Source organism: Hemiscyllium ocellatum, chromosome 4 (assembly GCF_020745735.1).
Source record: "Hemiscyllium ocellatum isolate sHemOce1 chromosome 4, sHemOce1.pat.X.cur, whole genome shotgun sequence".
NCBI lineage: Eukaryota > Metazoa > Chordata > Chondrichthyes > Orectolobiformes > Hemiscylliidae > Hemiscyllium > Hemiscyllium ocellatum.
Window position 1 is genome coordinate 50874041 of NC_083404.1, and position 25542 is coordinate 50899582.

The following is a 25542-nucleotide window of genomic DNA, read 5'->3' on the forward strand; positions in this document are numbered from 1 at the left end:
AGTGTTAGGTGAAGGGGTAAACGTAGGAGAATGGGTTGGGTGCGTTGCGCTTCGGCAGGTCGGTGTGGACTTGTTGGGCCGAAGGACCTGTTTCCACACTGTACGTAATCTAATCATAAACCTCTTTAAGATCTTATGCAAGGCAGTATACAAATTATTACAAACTTTATTTAAAAAATGTGATTTATGAAACTTGCGCCAAGTTCCCTGGTGTTCCATATTTTTACCATATTCTGGATAGGCAGTTTCCCCAGTATTCTTTATTAGTGACTACCTTATAGCTATGGCTACCATGACATCTGTCTATTGATAGAATCACAGAATTGGTACAGTGAAGAAAGAAGCCACTTAGCTCACCCTATCTTCAGCAGCTCCTCAAATGAGCATTGTTACCTAGTGCCAATCTTCTGCTTTTTAGTCCATACCCTTGCAACTATTTCTCTCCAAATAATCATCTGGAGTGCCTCAATTGAACCTGCTTCCACTGCACTTCCACACAGTGCATAGTGTAGCCTAACCACAGGGTAAAATCACATTAGTCCTACATTATCATTGAAGGGACAACTGGCAATGATTTAACCTGAGGGTCACCACACTTCAGGTGAGGGGAGAAGTTGAGAAGAAGTCCTCTGTGGTAACCTCAGCCAGCGCTGGAATTGCATCCATGTACTGCAACCTACCTATTCAGACAACTGGGCTAACTAGTTCCCAGGGTTTCTCATTCCACCAACCATACTTTTAAATTGCTTCTGCACTCGCTCCAATGCGGTCATATCTTTAACGTAGTACCTACAACTGTACATAATATTCCAGCTTAGGTCCGACAATAACTCGATTACATTTTTTTGAAGAAGTGACGAAGTATTGATGAAAGCAAGGCATGCTGTCTATATGGACTTCAGCAAGGTGTTTGACAAGGTTACCACATGGTAGACTGGTTAGCAAAGTTAATTCACATGGAATCTAGGGAGAGCTAGCCATTTGTATATAAATTGGCTTGAAGGAAGGAGACATTGGGTAATGGTGAATTGTGTTTTTTCTAGCCTGTGACCAGTTTTTTTCTAGCCTGCCACAAGGATCAGTGCTGAATCCATTACTTTTTGTCATTTATATAAATAATTTCGATGTGAATATAGGAAGAATGGTCAGTAAGTTTGCAAATTTGAATTAGACTCCCTACATTATAGAAACAGGCCCTTCGGCCCAACAGGTTCACACTGACCCTCCGATGAGTAACCCACCCAAACCCATTCCCCTACCCTATATTTACCTCTGACTAATGCACCTAACTTACATATCCCTGAACACTATGGGCAATTTAGCATGGCCAATTCACCTAAGCTGCACATCTTTGGATTGTGGGAGGAAACCCACGCACGACATGGAGAGAATGTGCAAACTCCACACAGACAGCCACCCAAGTGACCAGGTCGAACCCAGGACCGTGATGCTGTGAGGCAGCAGTGCCAACCACTGAGCCACATTCTAGTGGACAGTGAAGAAGGTTATCTCAGAGAATAATGGAACTTTGATCAGATGGGCCAATGGGCTGAGAAATGGTAGATGGAGTTTAATTTAGACAAATGGGACTATCTTATAGCTATGTTGCATTTCAGTAAGGCAAATCAAGACAGGACTTACGTACTTAATGGTAGGGTCCTAAGTTGTGTTGCCGAACAAAGTGACTTTGAGGTATAGGTTCATAGTTCCTTGAAATTGGAGTTGCAGGTAAACAGGGTATTGAAGAAGGCTGAAAGAACTGTGGATGTCATAAATCAGAAACAAAAACATAGATTTCTGTAAAAGCTCAGCAGGTCTAGCAGTATCTATGGAGAGAAAGTAGAGTTAAAGTTTTGGGTCAAGTGACCGTTCCCCAGTTCTGAGGAAGTTAAATCTGATAACTCTGATTTCTCTCCATAGATGCTGCTAGACCTGCTGAGCTTTTCGAGAGATTTCCCTGCCTAGCACCAGACAATTTAAGACCTTTGACAAACGGTGTAATAAGAACGTGAGGGAAAACTTACTTACACAAGAAACAGGCCCAATCATTGCTTTCAAAATAAGTCTGGATCATTAGTCCATGAGTAAATAAATTACACTACTACGTTGGGAAAGGCGGGAGAGGGAGATCAGTTGAGTTAGTCTTGCGGAGAGCTAGCACAGTCATGACGGGCTGAATGAGCTCTTTCTTTGCTGTGATCATCGATATTGGCATTCAAGGTTTGATTCGAACACATCCTCAATGTTGCAGCGTCACATTCCTTACAGCTTATCGCCCATTACCTTGCCAGCACTACACTACTGACGAAAAAGCCTCCACGCAAGCTGCATAATATCCTGTGACCCACCCACTGGAAACGGGAAGGCTTTGATTGACAGTTCAGGCGGTGCGAATAAATGTGTGTGTGTTTGAATGCTGCTTTACCCTGTGAACTGGCGTGAAGCTGTGGTAAAGCAGGCAGCCTTTCCCCGCGGTGTCTGCCTGTATTTCGTTCAGTTTGCGGCTGCTGTAGTGGAGTGACACCACATAGGCTTTCCCAGTGAGAGAGGCAGAGGCGCTGCCTGCTGATTTACTGGATTCAGATTTATTTTTATTTGTTATTTGTGTGTGTGCATTTGGTTGAATGAGCGATGGCCTCATTCAGTTACCTGTCCACCTTACCCCTACTGGTCTCTCTGCTCCTGGGCAGTCTGCGCTTCTCTGTACAGGAGCAGGAGGACGAGCACAGCAAACACCTTTACACCGCCGAGCTCTTCAACCATGCCGTGCAGACCTCTCCTCACTTCATCATGTTCTTTGCACCTTGGTAAAGTTCGCCATCTATTTTTCTTCTTTTTTTTTTGATCATTATTGATTGCATTCAGTTGCCTGTGGGAGGTGGACGTTTAATGTTCTTTTGTTAATCATTTATTGTATGTAATCGGATTTTTTTTATTGTTGCTTTTTTTCTGGAAATTGAGGAAACAATTATTTTTAGGCGAAAGGGAAGTCACACACTTTCCATTGGGTGGGTTAGTGAAAGTTGAGTGGGAGTTTAAAATGATCAGCCGCAGTTCTCTCAGAAAAAGTTGTGTGTGTGTGTGTGTGTGTGTGGGGGGGGGGGGGGGGCGGGGTTGTGGCGGGGGTGGTGGTGGAAGCATGCGAGAGGGTGGTGTAAGACTATATACGTGTTACTTTATGGAGTGTTCACTTCAGTCAGTATCTGCCCCTGTGTTCCATTGTAGTTCCAACGCGTTGTTTGGGGGATCTGTGTACGTGGCAGCAAATGATGGGAGATTACATTACGTAACAATGTTTTACAAAAACTCATGCTCGGTTTATTCACTGGGGCGAGGTGCTTTTGATAACAAATGCAAAAGGAACTGGTGGTATCATAAACCTTTACATTGCACACAGTCTGTGTTTGCTTAGTTACAAACGTAACTGGGATTTGCTACTCCGTTTCCCCTCCCCTCCCCCCCCCCCCCCATGGAACTTTGACATTCCCTGCACTTCCTTTTCCCGGTACTTCCTTGTTGGAGTTTTCAATGAATGAGACATCTAGCGAAGGCAGCTCCTCGCACTGAGACAGGTGCCTCATGAACTCAAGACCTCGACTTCTTCCTTTCCCTCCAACTTTTAATGTCAACCGGCCCTGTGTCAGATTGGTTGCTGACCCTTTGAAAACTTGGTGCAGACTCAATTTTTGATCAGTCATTTAAATGTATAAGTTTTTCAGGCACAGTTTAATATGAATTGCATCCATGCCAGATTCACAGTGATACATGACTGATTTCACAAAAACGTTGAGTGATTTTTGAAGTAGTTTTTTTCACTTAATTCGTGCTGTGAAATCTGATTTTAAAATGTTGACATTTATCACAGCAAATCCGTTCACCTTCCATTTAGAGTCATAGAGATTTACAGCACGGAAACCAACTCTTTCTTCCACTTGTCCATGCCGACCAGATATTGTAAATTAATCTCGAAGAAAGTGAGGACTGGAGATCAGAGTCAAAAAGTGTGTTGCTGGAAAAGCACTGCCAGTCAGGCAGCAGCCGAGGAGCAGGAGAATTGATGTTTCGGGCATAAGCCCTTCACCCCTCATTCCTGTGCTTTTCCAGCACCACATAAATTAATCTAGTCCCATTTGCCAGCTTTTGGCCCATATCCCTTTAAACCCTTCCTTTTTATGTACTCATCCAGATGCTTTTTAAATGTTGTAATTGTACCAGCCTCCTCCATTTCCTCTGGCAGCTCATTCCATACATGCACCACCCCCGTGTGTGAAAAAGTTGCCCCTTGGGTCCCTTTGAGTCTTTTCCCCTCTCACCTTAAAACAATGCCCTCTAATTTTATACTTCCCTACCTTGGAAAAAGGCCTTGGCTATTCACCCTATCCATGCCCCTCATGATTTTGTAAGCCTCTATAAGGTCACCTTTCAGCCTCCGATGCTCCAGGGAAAATAGTCCCACCCTGTTCGGCCTCAAACCCTCCAACCCTGGCAACATCCTTGTAAACCTTTTCAAGTTTCACAACACCCTTCCTTTAGCAGGTAGACCAGAACTGAATGCAGTATTCCAAAAGTGGCCTAATCAATGTCCTGTACAGCCTCAACATGATCTCCCAACTCTGATGCTCAGGTCACTTGACCAATAAAGGCAAGCATACCAAATGCCTTTTCACTATTCGGTCTACCTATGATGGATTCTGAATAGTTGAAAGGAGCAGATAAACTTTTTCTAAATGGCAGTTAATGTTTGGTCAATTCTCAGCTTTAAAAACTGAAATTGATAGATATCTGTTAATCAAGTTTCAAAGGGACTGGGGAAAAGACAACTATATGGAGTTAGTTAAATGGAGAACAATTTGAAGGGCTACGTGGCATTCTCCGTTCTAATATTCCTGTATCTGCCCTTCTATAACATAATTTTTTAGTGAATTTCTGGCTGACTACTTCTAATAATTGCTAGTTTTGAAATTCAAATGAACTCTAGCTTTCTGAAGTAGATTTATACCATGACGACTGCACCATGGTATGAATTTACATTACTTAAGAAGAACATACAGTTAATAGCAGATCAGTGAATATAGTAAAAATGGGAATACATTGTCTCTAGGACTGGTGATCTGTTTGAATTTAAGTCTACAACTAATACAGAAATTGTTGGGAGCATATTAATAACTTCAGACATATTGTACAAGTGCTCAGTTTTAGGGGTTTATGAACAATGTGAATGCAGCATGTCTACATGTGTGGAAATTCTCAACCACGTGTACAAACATAATTTCTCTTGAAGGATTAATGTCAGAGATGTAACTCATGTCTGTTAATTTTAATGATTAAAATATTAATCACGCAGCATATGATCCCCAGTGTATGTGGAACATTGAAGTTTTAAGTTGCACTATTCATTTTTTTTGAGTCGGAAAATGCATAGTCAACATTCTGACTGAGTTGGACAGCCTGCTGAATCTGGCTGGATAGGGTTGGGGGAGGTGCAGAGTTGGGTCAAACTGAAAGTGAGATGCTGAGAACAGGGTGAGTCTAGGAGAGTGGGCACAAGCAAAGATCAAGGTCTGCCCTGTTTGTTTGAATGTGTTATCAGGGACAGGTAGTACACTGAGGAGCCAACTGGGGAAATAGGATCTTGTATAATTTTTTTATGAACGTGAGATATGATCTGCTATTGGTTACTAGCACAGATAAATGAGACCTTGTGGGAATTTTCCATACACACCTAATTAACATTAGTAAGTTTATGATTGGAATCTGTAGTTTAAATATTTTTTTTGTACATCAGGAAGCAAAACCAAATTGGCCCCAACCTCTAAGCTGCTGTAAAATGATGTTTTGCCTCCTTTTAGATTTTTCAACTTTCTTTACTTATATAAGTAATCAGCAGTTACTGCTGATTTGAATCTCAACGATTGACCTGTATTGCTCCCTGCATTCCATCTGACATTTCCATTGGGTTTTGGTTATACCAGATCCTTCTTAACTACAGACAGTTTATGCACCTTTTTTGAGGAAAGGAATATGGTTGCGTGCATACAGTGCATCTGATTAATTGGATCTTTAGTAGGTTAAAAGTTTTTGACTTGCTTCAGGGGTGGGGAAGATTTTAACTTTGCAATAGTGTAAATGGTCCAGGGATTGCCAGCCTCGTTAACATCACTCTCCAGATTTATTTTGAATTAAAATGAAATTTTAAATGTGTAAAAAGTACAGGCTGAATTTTTATTAAGTAGTTCCTGATGAAGGGCTTATGCCCGAAATGTCGAATTTCCTGTTCCTTGGATGCTGCCTGACCTGCTGCGCTTTAACCAGCAACACATTTTCAGCTCTGAATTTTTATTAAGCCTTTTACAAGTGAAAATGATGGTTTTAAAGTCTTTGTGAAAGATGTCATTGTCTATGGAAGATAGAGCCCTCTTAAAATTAGTATGTACTTACTTACATGATCATTATGGAAAAGTATATTGGAGCACTAACTTGGGACACACGGGATGGCAAGGCACAGGTTTGCATCTCTGGTCCTTTGCAATTGCAGACGGAGTTGAGGTTTTGCCATGGAATGGCTGTAAACCCAACATCGTCCTTTAGATATACCCTGTTGAGCTGATAGGGAAGATTCACTTCAGGCTGGAGCACAGTGGGAGACCTCAACATCAGTGCACGTGAAATCTTACGGCTTTTAGATGACGAAACCTCCTGCTGATTACCGTCTTCTACCCTCCCTCAGCTGATGAATCAGTATTCACCCTGTTAAACACTACTTGGAGAAAACACTGAGGTGCATTTTTGACTCCATGCCTATCACAGAGAGTGACTTGATACCACCACTTCTGACTGCTCTTACTGAGTCTGGAAGAACATACCTGCTGGATTAGGACTGTGGCAGGCAGAGAAAGAATCAACATGAGCGGAAAATCTCTGTCGTTGCAACCAACAGTCTACTTATCACAAGTGCAAATGGCAACGATGGTATTGATAGGAGTGACCAGTGGACAGTCTGTGTGGAGATCAACTTCCTTATTCACAATGACAATGACTTGTTGAATTGCGCGGCATTACTGCCACGCTAAGTGGGATAGATTAGGACAGATCTAACATCTCAATTGTAATATTTATCATACGGGTTGTCAGCAGGGAATTGAGTTCAACCTCATGGCTCAGCCCATATCTTTCACTATTTTCATCCAGCCAAGGGAACAAGCCTGATTCAATAAAGAGTGCAGGAGAACATGCCAAGAGCAGCACATAAAATTAGTTGTCACTCTGTTGAAGCGATAGCACAGGACTACATGCAGCTAAACAGTAGAAATAACACAGCTACGTGATACAATAACTGATAGGTTAGATCAAAGCTCCTAATTCTACCACATCTAGTCATAAATGACCATAGTCAAATTAAGCAACCAGCTTGTAGAGGAGGCTCTGAGAGTCCTCGTTTGTAAGATGCATCTTTGTAGCTGGTGCACACTGATGCTACTGAACATGGAGGGAGTAAATGTTTGTGGATGTGGTGCCAATCAAGCAGACTGCTTTGTTCTGAATGGTGCCAAGCTTCTTGACTCACTAGGAGGTGAGTTATTCACTGCAGGATTCCTAGCCTTTGACCTGCTGTTGTAGTCACAGGGATATAAATATGGCTGATCTCATTTACATTCTGTCAATATTAATCCCAAGATGTTGAACATGAGGTTTCGGTGATGATGATGCCATTAAATGTCAAGGGCAGAGATTCCTTAAAACTCTTAGACAGCACCTTCCGAATCCACAACTATCATCTAGAAGGACAAGGGCAGCAGGTACATGGGACTCTGCCACCTGCAAGTTCCTTTCCAAGTCATTCACCATCCAGACTTGCAAATAAGAAAATACCGCACCTTCAGTGTCTGAGTGAAAATCCTGGAGCTCCCTCCTTTAGTGGCATTGTGATGGTACCCTATGCCAAATGGGTTGCAGTAAATACAGAAAGCAGCTCACCAGCACCTTCTCACAAAGGTAACTAGGGATGGCAAATATATGCTGGCACAGCCACTGATTCCCACGTTCCCTGAGTGAACAGGAAAAAGCACCTAGCACATGTGGAAATGCCATGACTGCATACACAGCCATTTCCAGCCAGATTTGTTGTGTCAATGGCCTATCACTGTCATCTCCTGAGATTCCTATCTTTGTAGATATCGCACATCAGGAACGTTTATTCCCATTGGGTCTCTGGGAATGACTGAATACTTGATGCAGTCAGGCTGAACCAGGAAGAAATTCTGTAAAATTTCTTTCTGTAGTTCTGTTTCTTCATATTCATGGTGAATGAGAAAAAAGGTATAATAATTTAGAAAAGCTTCTGTACAGGTGACTTAAGTTCTGGATTCTAATCAATTTTAATGCTATTCACTCTACACTTTTTAAAAAAATTAAATATGCTGTCTAATCTGAACAGGTGTGGGCATTGTCAGAGACTTCAGTCAACATGGAATGAACTAGGGGACAAATATAACAACATGGAAAACACGCCAGCCAATGTAGCTAAAGTTGACTGCACCAAAGATACACAGACCTGTTCAGATCAAGGAGTCCGTGGATATCCTACGTAAGTGGGGTGTTTTGAAAAGGTGATCTTTCAGTCAATGTTTTTTTTAAACATCATACTTGTCTGGAAACGCTGAGTCACCCGTAAGTGATTGCCGATCGTCAGTACTGTCTGAAGATGTTGGCGATATGAGATTTATTCGTTTTGGGGGCTTGATTTTGACTTGAAGGGGTGATGGAACAATCTTGTATGACGTTCTGGGGAGTTTAATTTTATTCTATTCAGTAAGTGTTGGATAATATGGAGTGCATGATTACCCATCTTTATTCCTGCATTTGGTTCCCAACACCCAAATTTGTAGAAATAATAAAACCAAATGATCCAACTCCTAAAATGTGATCTTGAGTACATTAGTGCAATGTTTTCTACAAGTATTTATTCATCGTACTGTCGGTAAATTTGGGGAGATGGCATTCACTGTAATTTGGAAGTGTATTTTAATAATAATATTTCCATTATTGGGGTGGGGATTTGGTGATGTCATTAGACTAGCAATCCAGAGCCCCAGGCTGCTGCTCAGGGGACATGAGTTCAAATCCCATCATGGCAGATGTAGAAACCTGAATTCAATAAAATATCTGGATTTGAAAGCTAGTCCAACGCTGACCATGTAACTGCTGTCAATTGTTGTAAATCTGCCACCTTCACCTGGTCTGGCCTACATGGGTCTGTAGAGCCACAACAATATGGTTGACTGTTAATTGCCCTTAGGACCTTATACCCATCTTATGAATAAATATAATAAAAGGTGCTTTTTTATGGCGATAGTGAGCTCCAACTAACTAAAGCCTACCACATCCATCAATGCTTTAAAAAAAAGTTGCTTGATCACTTAATTTTTTTTGTGCTTCTAATCTAGCAAAATGCTTTCAGAAAAAAAGTTAATTTATTTTTAATTATACAGCATTTTGAACCTAATATTAGATCTATAATCTGATTGCTGTGTGAACCAATAGTCTCCTTTTCTGATTTTCCTTTTTAGACTGAAGTTGTTCAGACCCGACCAGGAAGCAGTGAAATATCAGGGACCCCGAGACCTGCAGTCACTAGAGACGTGGATGCTTCAGACCCTTAATGCTGAACCTGCTGTAAGTTTTAAAAAGTCACTGTAATCTCAAACTCTGGAGTGTTTTAGAACCAAGACTGTCGCTGAGAAATCTAAGTAGCAATTTATGTTTCATGTTTGTTCCTGGTCATTTTGTCGTCAAGTGGTTGCATGGCTTTTTTTTAAGTAAAACTTGTATACTGACAAACTTCCAGCTGTGTTCACAACCTACTTTCACCAAGCAAGCTGTTCTTTGCACCATAAATAATAACTTCCTTAGGTGATTCTGCAGAGAAATGCATAAAAATTATAAATGAAATTCACAGCAGATTTGCATTGATATGTAAACATAATATGTGCAAAGGTAACTCCGCCTGATGTTTTCATTCATTTTCTATTCATACTTCATTTATAGTGAGAGTAGGTTGCAATGATTATCCTGAAAAATTTAAGGAAAAACACACATGGACATTACAGTGGTGAAAGACCAATGTGTAGAGTAGGCCTTATGGGCTGACAGTCCTATTCCAAGAGGTACATATTGGAATTGGTGGCTTTTGAATACTGCAAAGAGACTTTCAATTATGAACAGAAAAATGTCATCATGGCCACACAATATCTGTAGACAGAGAGAGAGATTTAACGTTATGGGTTTATGACCTTGCATCAGAATTGAGGAAAATGAGAGATTTGACGGTATGTGAAAAAGGAGAGTGGAAAGAAGAACAAAAGGGAAAAGCTGTATTAGTGTGGAGGGCAAAGCAGATTGAATGACAAAATATTGCATATCAGAAAAAGTCACACAACGCTAATGGGACAAGTTTAGAAACGAGATGTGCCTAGATGAATGAAAGAAGAGCAGCCATCTGAATGCATTAAGAAGGAGACATGAAAAGCAAAACCAACAGAAGGACTTGAAACAAAATGGTGTAAAGGTTATGATCTAAACTGGTTATATTCAGTGTTGCGTTCCAAAGTTGAAAGTGGAGGTGTGGTTGCTTGAGCTTGTGTGGAGCTTCAGTGGAACAACGTGGCAAGCCAAGGACAGAAAGGTCAGGTTGGGGATAACCGAGATTTGAAATGACAGCTGAAACTCAGGGTTACACTTGCAGTTCAAACTGAGGGATTCAGTACAACGGCCACCCAGTCTGTTTTCTCTTACCAATGTAGAGAAGATTTTGTACTGTCTATTGTCGTATTTTTAGTTTTAGTTTTGCCACTACCACAGAATAACTCTATTGTAATCTCTTCAAACTATTTAATTATATACATGTAAATATGCGGAAAATATTTGGTGGTTTAGTGTAACTGCTGCGATCTCGGTTCCAACAAATATAGTCAATTCCAATCTGAAAATTGTGTGAAATGCTGTTTTCTTTAAATATTAATTTAGATTTTCCCCATACTAATAGCCAGAACAAATACTAGTCTCGTTGGAATAATACTAGTCTCCTCGTTTATAAGTTATCATTTAGACAGAGATTGGTGGTGATTTGGCATCAGCTGAATAACATTTCCAAAAAACTAAGAACAGGAAGAAAACAAAACTGTTTCTCTCTTCTACTTGATTTCTTCTTTTCTACTTTATACAATTTTATTTGAACTGTCTCATTGTTTTTTATGCCCCACTGTGACTTCTGTTTAGTCTTTCTACTTAAAAAAAAATCTTCCAAACATTTCATGGAGAAGGGGATGCCAGTAGATTAACACACCAGAAATGGTGTGTGTTTTCAAAATGGCAATCGGAATGTTTGGAGAACAGAAAATGCTTGTGCTGTCAGAGTCCTTTGAGAATTTGTTTTTTATAAAATAAATAAAAAGATCATTCATAATTTATAATGACGCAGAGGATTTTAAAAAAGAGAGCTATTGATTTTTGCATCCACGCAAATGAACAAATGTGGATGTCTTCAGCTTGTTTTCCCTATTCTTTTTTTTCCCACCAACTTTAAAGAAAATGGTGAATACTGTGATTTTTCCATTATGCATGTGAGAATTAAATCATTGAGATATTGATGCCGTCAGGATAGACCATAAGAATTCACAGTAAAAAGAGAGCATTAGGTTTCTATTCACGAATTACACTCTATTCAGGTCTGATTCCTGTGGCCTGGACTCTGAAGTTCAAATTATGTTGTTTAGAGGTTATTATTCAAATCCCCTTCACACATGGGACACTTTTTTTTTGTCCAGCTTAGTTGCTACTTTTCCCATCCATCCAGACCTGCACAATTAAATGCATTTCCATAGCGATACGCTTTTTTTTTAATTTAAAAAAATCTGTAACAGGATGAACTCGAGTTTGCACTTAGAAAATAATATTGTAAATTAATTAGGGTTTCCCCATATTGTGTGCTGGTGTGATTTTGTGTATTTGATTGAACTTGACATTGGAGGTTTGCTGGGTACATAGTGAAGTTTGACTGTATAGTAATATTGTAGTGATTTGATACTGTAGCTGGTCAAGTCTCGATATCAGTTCCTTATTTTCAGAAGCTGCATAAGAGCAGTAGATAGGAAGGGACTATTGTTCTGATGGTCATTTGCATGGCTGTGGGAGAAAAATGCAAATGTATCAATTATCCTTTTAAGGTCATATTGAGTGAACACAGGAATTGCAATGGAGGCATTTGAATAACAGAGTTTTAGTTTTGCATTGACGGCTGTTGTTGTGCCCAACTTTGGTTTTTACTGTATTAAAATAGCCTTCAGAAATCGTAGAATAGAAAGGTTGTAAACATTTAGTGTGGACAGGTATTTGTCTGTCAGTGATGACTCCAGTGTTGAATAACTCATTGGCATTCCCTGTATAGGCACTTGGTATAAGTAGCTGCTTGGGTTAGATACTGTTTGGAATATAGGAACAGAAGAGATTTTCGCAAATCTATGCCTCAACCCCATTGACTGTCCATTTAATCTCTCATAGTTTTAACGTATAAAAATCTATACATCTCTGTTTTGAAATATTTGATTGTTCTTTCATCCACAAAGTTTGGTGGTGGCAAGTTCCAGATTTTTAACTGCATCTAACGTAAAAAATTCCTCCCTGAGTTTTCTGCTAGATAGTCTAACTCTAATTTTAAGATACTGCCTTTTCATCCTGGATTTCCTATTGATGTCCTTCATCTGTCAGATACAAACTCAACCTGCTGGGCTCTGTAAAATGCAAGCCAAGTTTATCCTCATAATTTTCATTTGATATCTGTTTGTAACTGTACCCCAGCAAGAGTTGTCATCTTCATTATAAGAAATGCCAAAATTGGCCTTGTTATTTGCATTGGTCATACAAGTATTGGTTGTTTTAAAATTTTATCTGTTGTAATGGGAAGTTTTCTGATGCTTTTTTACATGCAATACAGATTAATCCTCCCAAAGCTAAACAATGTTTTAAAGAGATGTCTTATTGTAACTATTCTTTCAAATTTTCAATCCTGTGGAATTACACCCTGTGGTTTTCTGCCCAATTGTTTTAAAGGCTACACAATTATAGGATGGAACAGAAGAACACCTTCTGAACCAGATGCCACTGGTTCAGTTTCAATGCTACATGTGACATGGAGAATGATAAGTGATGTCCTCTGATCTGTCATGTCCACATAATGTCTTTAGATAGTTCAGCTTGACTCCATACCCAAAATCAGAAGAAGAATATTAAACAATTTTGGAGGCTGGTCACTTTTATACAGTTGGAAATACGATTGCTGTTTGTTGGACATTGCTATACACAAAAAGCTGTGTGAAAATAACCAGCTAACCTCTTCTAGTTATATAAAACAAGCAACTGTGGATGCTGAAGCTCTGAAACAAAAACAGAATTGCTGAAGAAACTCCTCTGTGGAGAGAAAACAGAGTTAACAATTTGACTCCAGCAACCCTTCTTCAGAGCTGACCCTTCTTCCAGTTATGTTGATTTAATGGATTTCAAAAAAAAATTCTTCACTAGACCCCTGGGATTTTTTATGCACTCTAAAGGGGCAAAAGGAGTGATTATTTAATGTCTACAAAATCTGAGTGCCGTATGCTCTTAATACTGACAAATATGTCAGCTGAGATGATTGCATTCCCCTTTCTGCCTTAGATATGAGAGTTTTACAGTAGGATTAGGGTTAATATTTGAAGAGTTTGATTTGATACCTGAAATTATAACCTCTATTATTTTGAAATGCCTTCAGCCAGTTGCCCAAACTTGTTCACAGTGTAGCAAAGCTGGAAAGAGATGGGCTGTGATCACTTTGAAGCCTATGCCAATGTATTACTCGCTGAATATTTGCATGGGTTCTATTTTTAAAAAGGGGTAACTGCTGGAGGATTTGCTGCTGAAGTAATTGACTTTGGACTTGTAACCACTAGCATAAGTATTTAAAGGTATGAAAGCCCTGAAGAGGAACACCTGTGGAATCCCCAAGGCTATAGTGTTTTCACTAGGAGGTTAGCAAGGCATGGACTTGGGATTGTAAGAATGCTTTATGTCATACACCAACTATAAAAGGTGGCTTGAATCATAATAGATTTTTATCCATTTAAGCGCTCACTGCTCGTGAACAACATTTTGAGTCATGTAGTTATAGTGAGACACATTTACCCAAGGCTTAATTGACACAATGTAAGGCAAAAGATTCAGTCTCTCTCGTATGCCATTCAAACGCACAGGTTTATAATCGGTTTGCCCCCCCCCCCCCCCCTCCTTTCCAGGAGTATTCTGCTAATCACTGAAATGAACTTATTGATACATAAACATTTAAAAGTGATCTCTTTTTTTCACTAAGGTCACATTTCTGGATCTGATCTATCAATTTTCTCTCGCTTCCCAACCCTGTCACCCTTGAGGAATTGGTGTCTGCTGCGTTTTGTGGGAGCTGGATTTGTAAATTGGCCAAGCTTGAGGTGCAGCACTGGGCTTGACAATGAGTTACTGCTATTGAGAATCAGATTTGTTCCTTTTTGTTGTATAAAGTTTTCATTTTTGCCTGTTGGCTACTAAATCTTCATCCTCACAAAAGGGATATATGATATTACCTCCTGTAGCTGGAGGTCATTAAGTACAGTACATGAAAATGAATGGAGATGGCTGCCTACCAGTCTTTCTGCAGGAAGGGAAGAAGTATTTTGATCAAAGTATTAAGGAGGTAATGTGGCCAATTATAGGAATGTGTTGTCCCATGTGGCAAAGATGTTTTTCCTTTGGGGAAATATCCTTATTGGTAAATATGTACTTGGAATATCCTTTATTTTTTCCTCTATAACTGAGAAATTAAATCTTTTTTTTAAAACCTTGTTACTTCCTTTTGATAGCAAAGCGAATCTGAGCAGGAACCTCCCACGGCTCCAGAAGCCAAGCAGGGCTTGTATGAACTGTCAGCTGATAACTTCAAGCTTCACACTGCACAAGGTATGTTTACCCCAGGTTCAATATCTGGTTGGTTATTTGGTGTTTTTAGATCCGTATGTACTGGAACTTCAGCCATGGTGTTTTAAACAGTATTAGAATTCCATAGAAAACTTCATCTCGTGGACAAAAGCAAAACAAGGTGGATGCATGAATTTGAAATAAAAACAAAATGCTCAATAGATGTAACAGCACCTATGAAGAGAGAAGCACAGTTAACATTTCAAGTCAAATATGACTTGTGTTCAGAACTGTTCTGTCCTGATGAAGTCCTACTTGACCCTGTTTTTGTCCTTGGGGAAAATTTAAATTTGATTGATAAATATTTTCTCAATTGACTATGATCTTGAAACTACTGCATTGCTGCAAAAATCCATGTGCTTCATAGATGTCCTTTTGGGAAGGAAATCAGCTGTCCTTACCTGGTCTGACGTGAGTCCAGACCCATGATAATGGGTAGTCTTGAGTCAACCACATTGAAATGACTAGGCAAGCCATTCAGTTGTATCAAAATGGTCACAGAAAAGCTAAAAAAGAACTTAACAGCACTGTGGGTGTGTGTCTATGCCTCATGGACTGCAGTGGTTCAAGAAGGCAGCTCACTACTAACCTTTCACAGGCAGTTATGGATGGTAACAAATGATACACTTGCCAGCAATGCTGTCATCCCAATAATGATAAAAATACTATAATAAATGAATACGGCATGTGTTTTACAAATGTAAAGGCTGGAGTTTTAGTTCCTCTTTTTTTTTTAAAAGGAAGTGGCTTTTTGTTTTGTTTTTGCACCTGTAGTGATAATTTAAAAATGTGGCTTTCCTTTTTAACAATGTTAGGGCCATCACAGGAAGAGAGTTTGCAGTTATTAGTTTCATTAACTTAATGGTAACATCAAACTGCTTGCTACATTTATAACCTTTTGTAAAGCTAACCACTGCAATTGAGAGTATTATCCATTGACAAACTTGATAAAATCATGATCGATTGAATTGTGCTGATGGTTTGAAGGAGTATGGGAATATATGATTCCTCCTCTTTGAAGTTTGTCTGTCTAATACAAGGGAATCTGGTGAAAGTCAGGCTAATTCCTCTTGTACTTTGTTGAGTCACATGAAAGTATTTGGATCAAGAAGCTTCTGACCTGTCAATTAGTACAGAAATGCTGATGATAGACAGCCATCAGCTCACGCACGATCTGTCAAAGGAGCTGGTGAAAATAAAGAGAAGATTTAATTTCTGGTAAGATTGCCTTTGTTGGTAGCACTTGTCTGTTGGGAGTAGTCATCCTTTCCTGAATTTTTGGGAATAATGTGTAGACTTTTCTGTGTAGCCTCCCTTTATTTTCCAAAACATTTCTGTAACGTGGTATTTAAAATATCTTTGAACAGGTTTTCATTTTATAAAATTCTTTGCTCCGTGGTGTGGACACTGCAAAGCTCTGGCTCCAACATGGGAACAACTGGCAACAATGTTTGAGCATTCCGACAATGTGAAAATTGCCAAGGTGAGAACATCAAAGATAACAGGAAATATTCGAGCTGGAAGTGTTTTAAAGAGCTTGCTTCACTAGTGGAGTGAGTGATACTGTATACTGTAGATCCCCAGGATTTGACATAGCTGCTCGGCTCTTGGTAAGCATGTGTTACCGGGACAATTTGTTTTCCACCTCCTTGAATACTAGAATGTCATTTAACAAAATTATTGAGATCTAGAAATAGATGGGATGAGGGAGAGAAATATCCATGATGATCTGCTGTGTTCAATACTGGTTGCAAACTTTACCTCAGGAGCTGTGAGTATTGGAAGAAATCCCTGACTTGCAACAACATTTGAGTGGGGACTTTTTTATTTTAAACTCTTGCCACTGATTTGTGGAATATTTAATAAGAGCTTTGTTATACCATTGTGGTTGGCAAAATCCTGCAATGCTGAAAAGGTGGTGTGATTGATTACTAAATCTTGATTTGCACTCAGCATAATACCTGTTCTAGAAGCTAAACATCACACAATGCCAGGTTATAGTCCAGCAGCTAGCTGCCTGAAGATGGAGCAATGCTTCGAAAGCTTGTACTTCCAAATAAACCCGTTGGACTATAACCTGGTGTTGTATGATTTTTAACTTTGTCCACCTTATTGGACAAAGCTGCACCATTGCTTGGTTCGAGAATTGCACCGCCTCTGATCGTAAGACATTACAACGAATAGTGAGGACAGCTGAGAAGATCATTCAGGGGTCTCTCCCCTCCATTACAGACATGTACACCACACCCTGCATCCAAAAGGCTAAAAGCATTGTGGAAGAAACAATACACCCCTCACTCAAACTCTTCTCTCTCCTGCCATCTGGCAGAAGATACCAGAGCATTCTGTCTCTCATGGCCAGACTGTGTGACAGTTTCTTCCCCCAAGCCATCAAGCTCCTTAACTTTTTACGATCGGACTTTTTTTTGTTTCATTTGAAATTCTTTTCACAACTCTAATTGCTGCTAGAACAACGTCTATTAATTATCATTCTTTTATTACATTGTAATTTGTGTGTTTTGCACTTTCTGCACACTTTATGCTGGCCTTTTATATGATTGTGTAGTTTGTGCTATCCATATAGCACCTTTTGGTCTGGAGAAACGTTGTCTCGTTTTTACTGTATCAGTTGTATATGGTAGGAATGCCAAAAAATCTACTCTACTCTATACCCAGTCTAATACCGGCACCTCCACATCATTTTCAGAACAGAACTGTCTGTGATTTAGTTAATCGGGTTGCCCAGAGTGTTAGAGCAGAGTTAACTGTATACAGAAAACATTGTTTTAACCAACACCTTATGAGGGCGGCATGGTGGCACAGTGGTTAGCACTGCTGTCTCATAGCGCCAATTCCCACCTCAGGCAACTGTTTGTGTGGAGTTTGCATATTCTCCTTGTGTCTGCGTGGGTTTCCTCCGGGTGTTCCAGTTTCCTTCCACAGTCCAAAAAAGTGCAGGTTAGGTGAATTGGCCATGCTAAATTGCCCGTAGTGTTAGGTGAAGGGGTAAATGTAGAGGTCTGGGTGAGTTGCTCTTCGGAGGGTCGGTGTGGACTTGTTGGGCCGAAGGGCCTGTTTCCACACTGTAAGTAAGCTAATCTAAACTGGCATTCCTGATAAACCAAAAAAATTATATACCTCAAACACTGCGAAAGTTACTGTATCATTCTATACAGTTATCATAGCTTTTGTAACCTGTTTACCTCAATGGTAAATATACTGGTTGTTCAATCAAATAGCTGTATGAAATAACAACGGTTGACTAAATTTTGAGTCAATTACTCTAAATATCGTGGTCTACTATGATGTCCAAGTAGTTGAGGATCTGATGAGAAGGCTCTGCCCATAAGTTTTTCATTTAAGGCAAAGTTTCATTTTTATTTAAATAAAGTATAACAGTAATGTGCAAACTCCCTGCATTATTTAATCCAAGATGGCGGATGGGAAAAATTTCTGGCTGTAACAGCTGCTCCTTTTTGTTTTTTGAGGTATTTTATGTGTTGGAGGTGATTTCCTTGAATTCCAGGAACAGCAATTACTGTTTTATATGCTGTTGCATTGTTTTGGAACTTTGGGAAAAAAAATCAAAACAACAGCACTTTTAAAAGAGTGGAACAGTCAAAGGAAGCACATGGTGAGGTCAGTGCAGGAGAGAGAGCGAAAGAAATCCACACTGTTAACTGACACAGCAGTGAATCTGCACAGTTACTGCCTTTGCTGTTTGCGTTGGAGGCTGAGGGGGTGACCTTATAGAGGTTTATAAAAAAAGATGAGAGGCATGGATAGGGTAAATAGACAAGGACTTTTCCATGGGTTGGGGGAGTCCAGAACTAAAGGGTATAGGTTTAGGGTGAGAGGGGAAAGGTATAAAAGAGACCTAAGGGGCAACATTTTTATGCAGTGGGTAGTACATGTATGGAATGAGCTGCCAGAGGAAGTGGTAGAGGCTGGTACAATTGCAACATTTAAAACGCATCTGGATGGGTTTACGAATAGGAAGGGTTTGGAGGGATATGAGCCAGGTGCGAACAGGTGGGACTAGATTAGGTTGGGATATCTGGTTGGCATGGACAAGTTGGACGGCACAGTGGCAAGCACTGCTGCCTCACAGCGTCAGAGGCCTGGGTTCAATTCCCGCCTCAGGCGACTGACCGTGTGGAGTTTGCACGTTCTCCCTGTGTCTGCGTGGGTTCCCTCCGGGTGCTCCGGTTTCCTCCCACAGTCCAAAGATGTGCGGGTCAGGTGAATGGGCCATGCTAAATTGTCCGTAGTGTTAGATAAGGGGCAAATGTCGGGGTATGGGTGGGTTGCGCTTCGGCGGGTCGGTGTGGACTTGTTGGGCCGAAGGGCCTGTTTCCACACTGTAAGTAATCTAATCTAAAATCTAATCTAATCTAATCTAATCAAAGGGTCTGTTTCTGTGTTGTACATCTCTAGGACATTACATTTCTACTACTTTGTGTGTGCTTTTACATTAATTATGCGGACATCTTGACTATCTGGAATATTTGATCCTGGTCCCATAGAGCTGGAAAATAAAACTTTTGCTCTACTACAAATTTGATTGTGAAAATCATAGTGATTTAATATCTGCACATTATTTTGGAGATTCTTTTCTCTCAATGTCCTGAAAAGGCACATGAGGCTAAAGGGCTTTTACCTTCTTCCAGGAGTTGTCACTAGACCATAGTGGTCTGGACAGTCAAGGATTGCAGCTTCATGCCAGGATTGATAATGGTGAGAGGCAAGTGCCTTCTCAGGAAATTTCTTGGGTCTGAGGTAGAATGGGACACCCTTTACAATCCATAACTGGCTCCTGCATTGAACAGTGTGACTGGGTGAAAAGGATTGCAATATGTGCTCTTAAGAATGTTGCTTAAATATATTTTGGAACCATAAACTAGACCATTGGTCCAGCCCACAGACTGCTTGACCTTCTGCTCCAATATTCTTGCTGAAAGGACTTGCATATCAAAATTTCAAGAAGTTTTTAATAAAGGAAGCTCACTGGCTAATTTGTGTGCAATAAATCATCAGAATTAGCTTTGAGATGTCAAATGTTCTGAAAATGCTTTCACATTCTGACTGCAGCCTTTCCTTTTAATACTAAATGTCTTGCAATCTAATTCCAGGTTGATTGCACCGCTCACCAGCAGCTGTGCTCTCAGAACCAAGTGCGTGGATACCCAACTCTCCTGTGGTTCCAGGATGGGGAAAAGGCTAGTATCGTTTTTACTTTAAATCATGTTTGCTGAATTTCTCGTCCTCTTCCTCCTCCTCTGTTGGTCCAATATTGTACTCTTTTTTTCATGTACTTGGAATAAATTTGAAATTTCGCTAAGCTGTAGGAATTATGATGGTTTGAGGATTTAGACATTAGTCAGGTTTATAGTGTGCAGAATTGGTAGCCAAAGCCTGAGAAAACCTGTCTGCAGTGATGTGAACAGATTTCAATCTTCTAGATGGAATCTGTTCCTCACTCCAGCAAGAACTATGAATCAAAATGTGTCGGCACAAATGAGTATAATGATGAAAGGACAGTCTTGTAGCAGTGACAGTCCCTACCTTTTAGATCAGAAGGCCCAGATTCAAGACCCACCTACCCGGAGACGTGTCATAAGATGTCCAGACAGCTTGCTTAGAATAACTAGAGGAAAAGGAATTGCACGGGGAAAAGTGGGGCTCCTTTTTGGATGTGACAGTCTCTTTTTGGATATTCTACTCTTTGTACTACACTGTTCTGAAAAGTGGGAAATGTAGCTTTGAACTGTAACATCTCTCTCTAAATGTTCAAATTAATTCCATATTGTCCCCTTTTCAGGTTGATCAATACAAGGGAAAGAGGGATCTGGACTCTTTGAAGGAATATGTTGATTCCCAGTTAAAGGCAGCTGATTCTGCTGAAGAAGATCAGGAAACTGATGAAGATTCTGAGGAAGAGGATCAATCTGAAGAAGAAGAGGAGGAGGAGGAGAAGGAACTGGTATTTAAGATATTTAAAATGGTTTCAGGTGGTGGGGAAGTGGAATTTTTGATAAGGGATAGCATTACTGCAGTACTTCGGGAGGATATGCCTGGGAATACATCCAGGGAAGTTACTTTGGGTGGAACTGAGAAATAAGAAAGGGATGATCACCTTATTGGGATCGTATTATAGAACGCCCCTGCGCAACACCCCCCCCCCCCCCCCCCCCCCCCACGCGCGCGTATACACACACACACACGCGCGCACACAGTCAGTAGGAAATCGAGAGTTCCTGTTAAGAATAATATGGTGGTTATGGTCGGGGATTTTAACTTTCCAAACATGGACTGGGACTGCCATAGTGTTAAGGGTTTAGATGAAGAGGAATTTGTTAAATGTGTACAAGAAAATGTTCTGATTCAATATGTGGATGTACCTACTGTTGGGAAATAAGGCTGGCCAGGTGACTGAGGTGTCAGTGGGGAAGCACTTTGGGGCCATTGACCATAATTCTATTACTGTTAAACTAGTGATGGAAAAGGTTAGACCAGATCAAAAAGTTGAAATTCTAAATTGGAGGAAGGTTAATTTTAATGGTATCAGGCAAGAATTTTCAAAAGCTGATTGGGGGCAGATGTTCATAGGTAAAGGGATTGCTGGAAAGTGGGAAGCCTTCAGAAGTGAGATAACAAGAGTCCAAAGACAGTATACTCCTGTTATGGTGAAAGGAAAGGCTGGTAGGTATAGGGAATGCTGGATGACTAAAGAACTTGAAGTTTTGGTTAAAGAAAAGAAGGAAGGATATGTCAGGTATAGACAGGAGAGATCCGGTGAATCTTTAGAATATAAAGGGCAGAAGTATACTTAAGAGTCAAATCAGGAGGGCAAAAAGAGGACATTAGATTTGGCATATAGGGTTAAGGAGAATCCAAGGGGTTGTTATAAGTACATTAAGGACAAGAGGGTAACTCGGCGGCGAGGGGGAAGTAGGGCCTTTCAAAGATCAGCAAGGCAGCCTTTGTGTGGAACTGCAGGGCATGGGGGAAATACTAAACAAGTAATTTGCATCAATGTTTACTGTGGAGAAAGATATGGAAGTTATAGAATGTGGGGAAATAGATAGTGACATCTTGAAAAATGTCCACATTACAGAGGAGGAGATGCTGGATGTCATGAAATGCATAAAAGTAGTTAAATCTACTGATCAGGTGTACCCTAGAACTGTGGAAAGCTAGGGAAGTGATTCCTGGGCCCTTTGCTGAGGTATTTGTGTCATGGATAGTCACAGGTGAGGTGCCAGAAGATTGGGGGTTCTCTTACGTGGTGCCACTATTTAAGAAAGGGGGTAAGGATAAGCCAGGGAACTACAGTGAGCCTGACTACCGTGGTGGGCAAGTTATTGGAGTGAATCCTGAGGGACAGGATGTACATGTATTTGGAAAGGCAAGGACTGATTCGGGATGGTCAACATGGCTTTGTGCTTGGGAAGTCATGTCTCTCAAACTTTAAAGAAGTAACAAAGAGAATTAATGAGGGCAAAGCAATGGACATGATCTATAAGGACTTCAGTAAGGCGTTCGACAATATTCCTTATGGGACACTGGTTAGCAAGGTTAGATCTCATGGAATACAGGGAGAACTAGCCATTCGGATACAGAACTGGTTTGAAGGTAGAGGACATGGTGGTGGTGGTGGTGGAGGGTTGTCTTTCAGACTGGAGGCCTATGACCAATGGAGTGCCACAAGGAGCAGTGTTGGGTCCACTACTTTTCGTCATTTATATAAATGATTTGGATGTGAGCATAACAGGTATATTAAGTTTGCAGATGACCCCAAAATTGGAGGTATAGTGGACAGCGAAGAAGGTTACCTTAGATTACAACAGGATCTTGATCAGATGGAAATGTATTGCTGGTTAAAGCACAGCAGGTCAGGCAGCATCCAAGGAACAGGAAATTTGACATTTCGGGCAAAAGCCCTTGATCAGATGGGCCAATGGGCTGAGAAGTGGCAGATGGAGTTTAATTCAGATAAATGCGAGGTGCTGCATTTTGGGAAAGGAAATCTTAGCAGGACTTAGCACGTAATCGTCAGGTCTTAGGGAGTGTTGCTGAACAAAGAGACCTTGGAGTGCATTTTCATCATTCCTCGAAAGTGGAATCGCAGGTAGATAGGATAGTGAAGAAGGCGTTTGGTATGCTTTCCTTTATCGGTCAGAGTATTGAGTACAGGAGTTGGGAGGTCATGTTGTGGCTGTACAGGACATTGGTTAGGCCACTGTTGGAATATTGCGTGCAAATCTGGTCTCCTTCCTATCAGAAGGATGTTGTGAAACTTGAAAGGGTTCAGAAAAGATTTACAAGGATGTTGCCAGAGTTGGAGGATTTGAGCTATAGGAAGAGGCTGAACAGGCTGGGGCTGTTTTCCCTGGAGCTTTGGAGGCTGAGGGGTGATCTTGTAAAGGTTTACGAAATTATGAGGGGCATGGATAGGGTAAATAGGCAAAGTATTTTCCTTGGGGCCGGGGAGTCCAGAACTAGAGGACATAGGTTTAGGGTGAGAGGGGAAAGATATAAAAGAGACCTACGGGGCAACGTTTTCACGCAGAGGGTGGTGCGTGTATGGAATGAGCTGCCAGAGGAAGTGGTGGAGGCTGGTACAGTTACAGCATTTTAAAGGCATCTGGATGGGTATATGAGTAGGAATGGTTGAGAGAGATATGGGCCAAGGCAAATGGGACTAGATTAGGTTGGGATATCTGGTTGGCGTGGACGAGTTGGACTGAAGGGTCTGTTTCTGTGCTGTACATCTGACTCTGTGGTATAGAAATGTATTTTTAATTGGTTTTTGCTCTGAAGTTAGGGGATCTGAGTTCTTCAGTACTGATCTATTCAGTCACTTAACAATGTTTTATCAGTCTAAGCTGCTGACTAAGCTGTATAAGCATTTGTACCTAGATTCAGAACAAAGTTGATACCTATCTTTATTTAATCTAGTTGGGTTCATTTTTGGTTGGAGAAAGTTTGCAGATTTAGGTTGACTGATGGTATTCATGAATAAGTATTGAATTATTGTGTTCATGCGACAATAGCTTTTCAAAGAAAAAGCTTTGAACTTCATTGTAAGATATCTCTGGCTCAAATCACTTGCCTGGTCTATATCTGTAGTTAATCGATTTGCATTTCTTCCATCGAGTAGAATTAGAAGCAATCTTGTGAAAACAGTAAATAAACTGCATTAGAGAAATAAGACGCATGAAGGTTGGGTGGAACAGCCTCAAAGACTAGATATCAGGAAGTGCTTTTTAAAGATTTCTTATGTAAATATTTTATTCCTTTGGGGATTTTTTTTCTGTGAAAAAGACTTTACATACATAATGTAAAAATGAGCCATCTCGCTTCACAGTGGGAGGGGAAACTACAGGCTATCTTTGTGGATGAAAATGATGAATTGTGAAGGTTTCTCAACCCACCATCTGGTCCAGCCTCAGTTATGCCACTGCCGACCTTTAATGGGAAGGAACAGAAGAGACTTAAATCTTCTTTAACCTTAATGTCATGCTATCTATGTTTTACATTCAAACTAACTAGTTCTTTTTATTTCCCTCATTTATTGCAGTACAGTGTGCTCATCCTGACTGAAAGTGATTTTGAGCAGACCATAGCCACAGGGCTGACATTTGTGAAGTTTTTTGCACCCTGGTAAGTAATGTGTTCATTTAGCAGTTATTAGTGAAGGGAACGTAGGCTGGGTCAAAAGGATCAAACAGGTTAAGTTTATTCAGAGTTCGAATCAGTGTGTGGGCGAGGACCCACTCTTGTTATGTTTCATAGCAGCTGTAGGGAATACCTTTTCACTGTGGTAGGTGAAAAGGAGCCAAAATTAAATGTTGTTGATGCTGTCCCACTGAAGAGAAATCTGATGAGAACGTGTGGTGTGATGTTATGAAAATGCTCTGTGAATCGTGGGAGAGGGACGCTACACTGGCTGTGGCTTCTCCCTTAGAAAATGTCTCACATTTGTAAAGGATTGTTCTCTGAAAGATGAAAGTGTAACCAAGCTGAGGAAGTACACTCTAATGCCAGGGTTCCAGTTGCTGCTTATTTTCCTGCCACAGTAGAAGAGGGTTAAAAGGAAGATCTCAAGTGAACAACTGATAATCTTTAGTGCTTGGTTTTCACTATTGAGCAAGGAAATGATGTATGTTTTGACGAAAGAGGTTAGATCTCATGGAATACAGGGAGAATTAGCCAACATACAAGACATTGGTTCGGCTGCATTTAGAATACTATGTACAGTTCTGGTCGCCACATTACCAAAAGGATGTGGACGCTTTGGAGAGTGTGCAGAGAAGGTTTACGAGGATGTTGCCTGGTATGGAAGATGCTAACTATGAAGGGAGGTTGAGTAGGTTAGGTTTATTTTCATTAGAAAAAAGGAGATTGAGGGGAGACCTGATTGAGATTTACAAAATCATGAAGGGTATAGACAGGGTGGATCGAGACAAGCTTTTTCCCCAGGGTGAAGGATTCAAGAACAAA

The 25542-nt window shown here is 40.5% G+C and overlaps 1 protein-coding gene across 1 annotated transcript in view; it reads left to right on the forward strand.

Moving 5' to 3' along the window:
• Nucleotides 1-2417: 2417 nt before the first annotated feature.
• The window catches only part of txndc5 (thioredoxin domain containing 5), a 32733-nt gene continuing 9608 nt past the window's right edge, over nt 2418-25542 (forward strand). The window contains exons 1-8 of the mRNA XM_060823154.1: nt 2418-2807; nt 8435-8584; nt 9567-9672; nt 14922-15018; nt 16404-16519; nt 20169-20255; nt 20858-21019; nt 24620-24702. Of these exons, the coding sequence (XP_060679137.1) occupies nt 2632-2807; nt 8435-8584; nt 9567-9672; nt 14922-15018; nt 16404-16519; nt 20169-20255; nt 20858-21019; nt 24620-24702 (977 nt within the window). The 5' untranslated portion in view covers nt 2418-2631. The remainder of the gene's footprint in view (nt 2808-8434; nt 8585-9566; nt 9673-14921; nt 15019-16403; nt 16520-20168; nt 20256-20857; nt 21020-24619; nt 24703-25542) is intronic.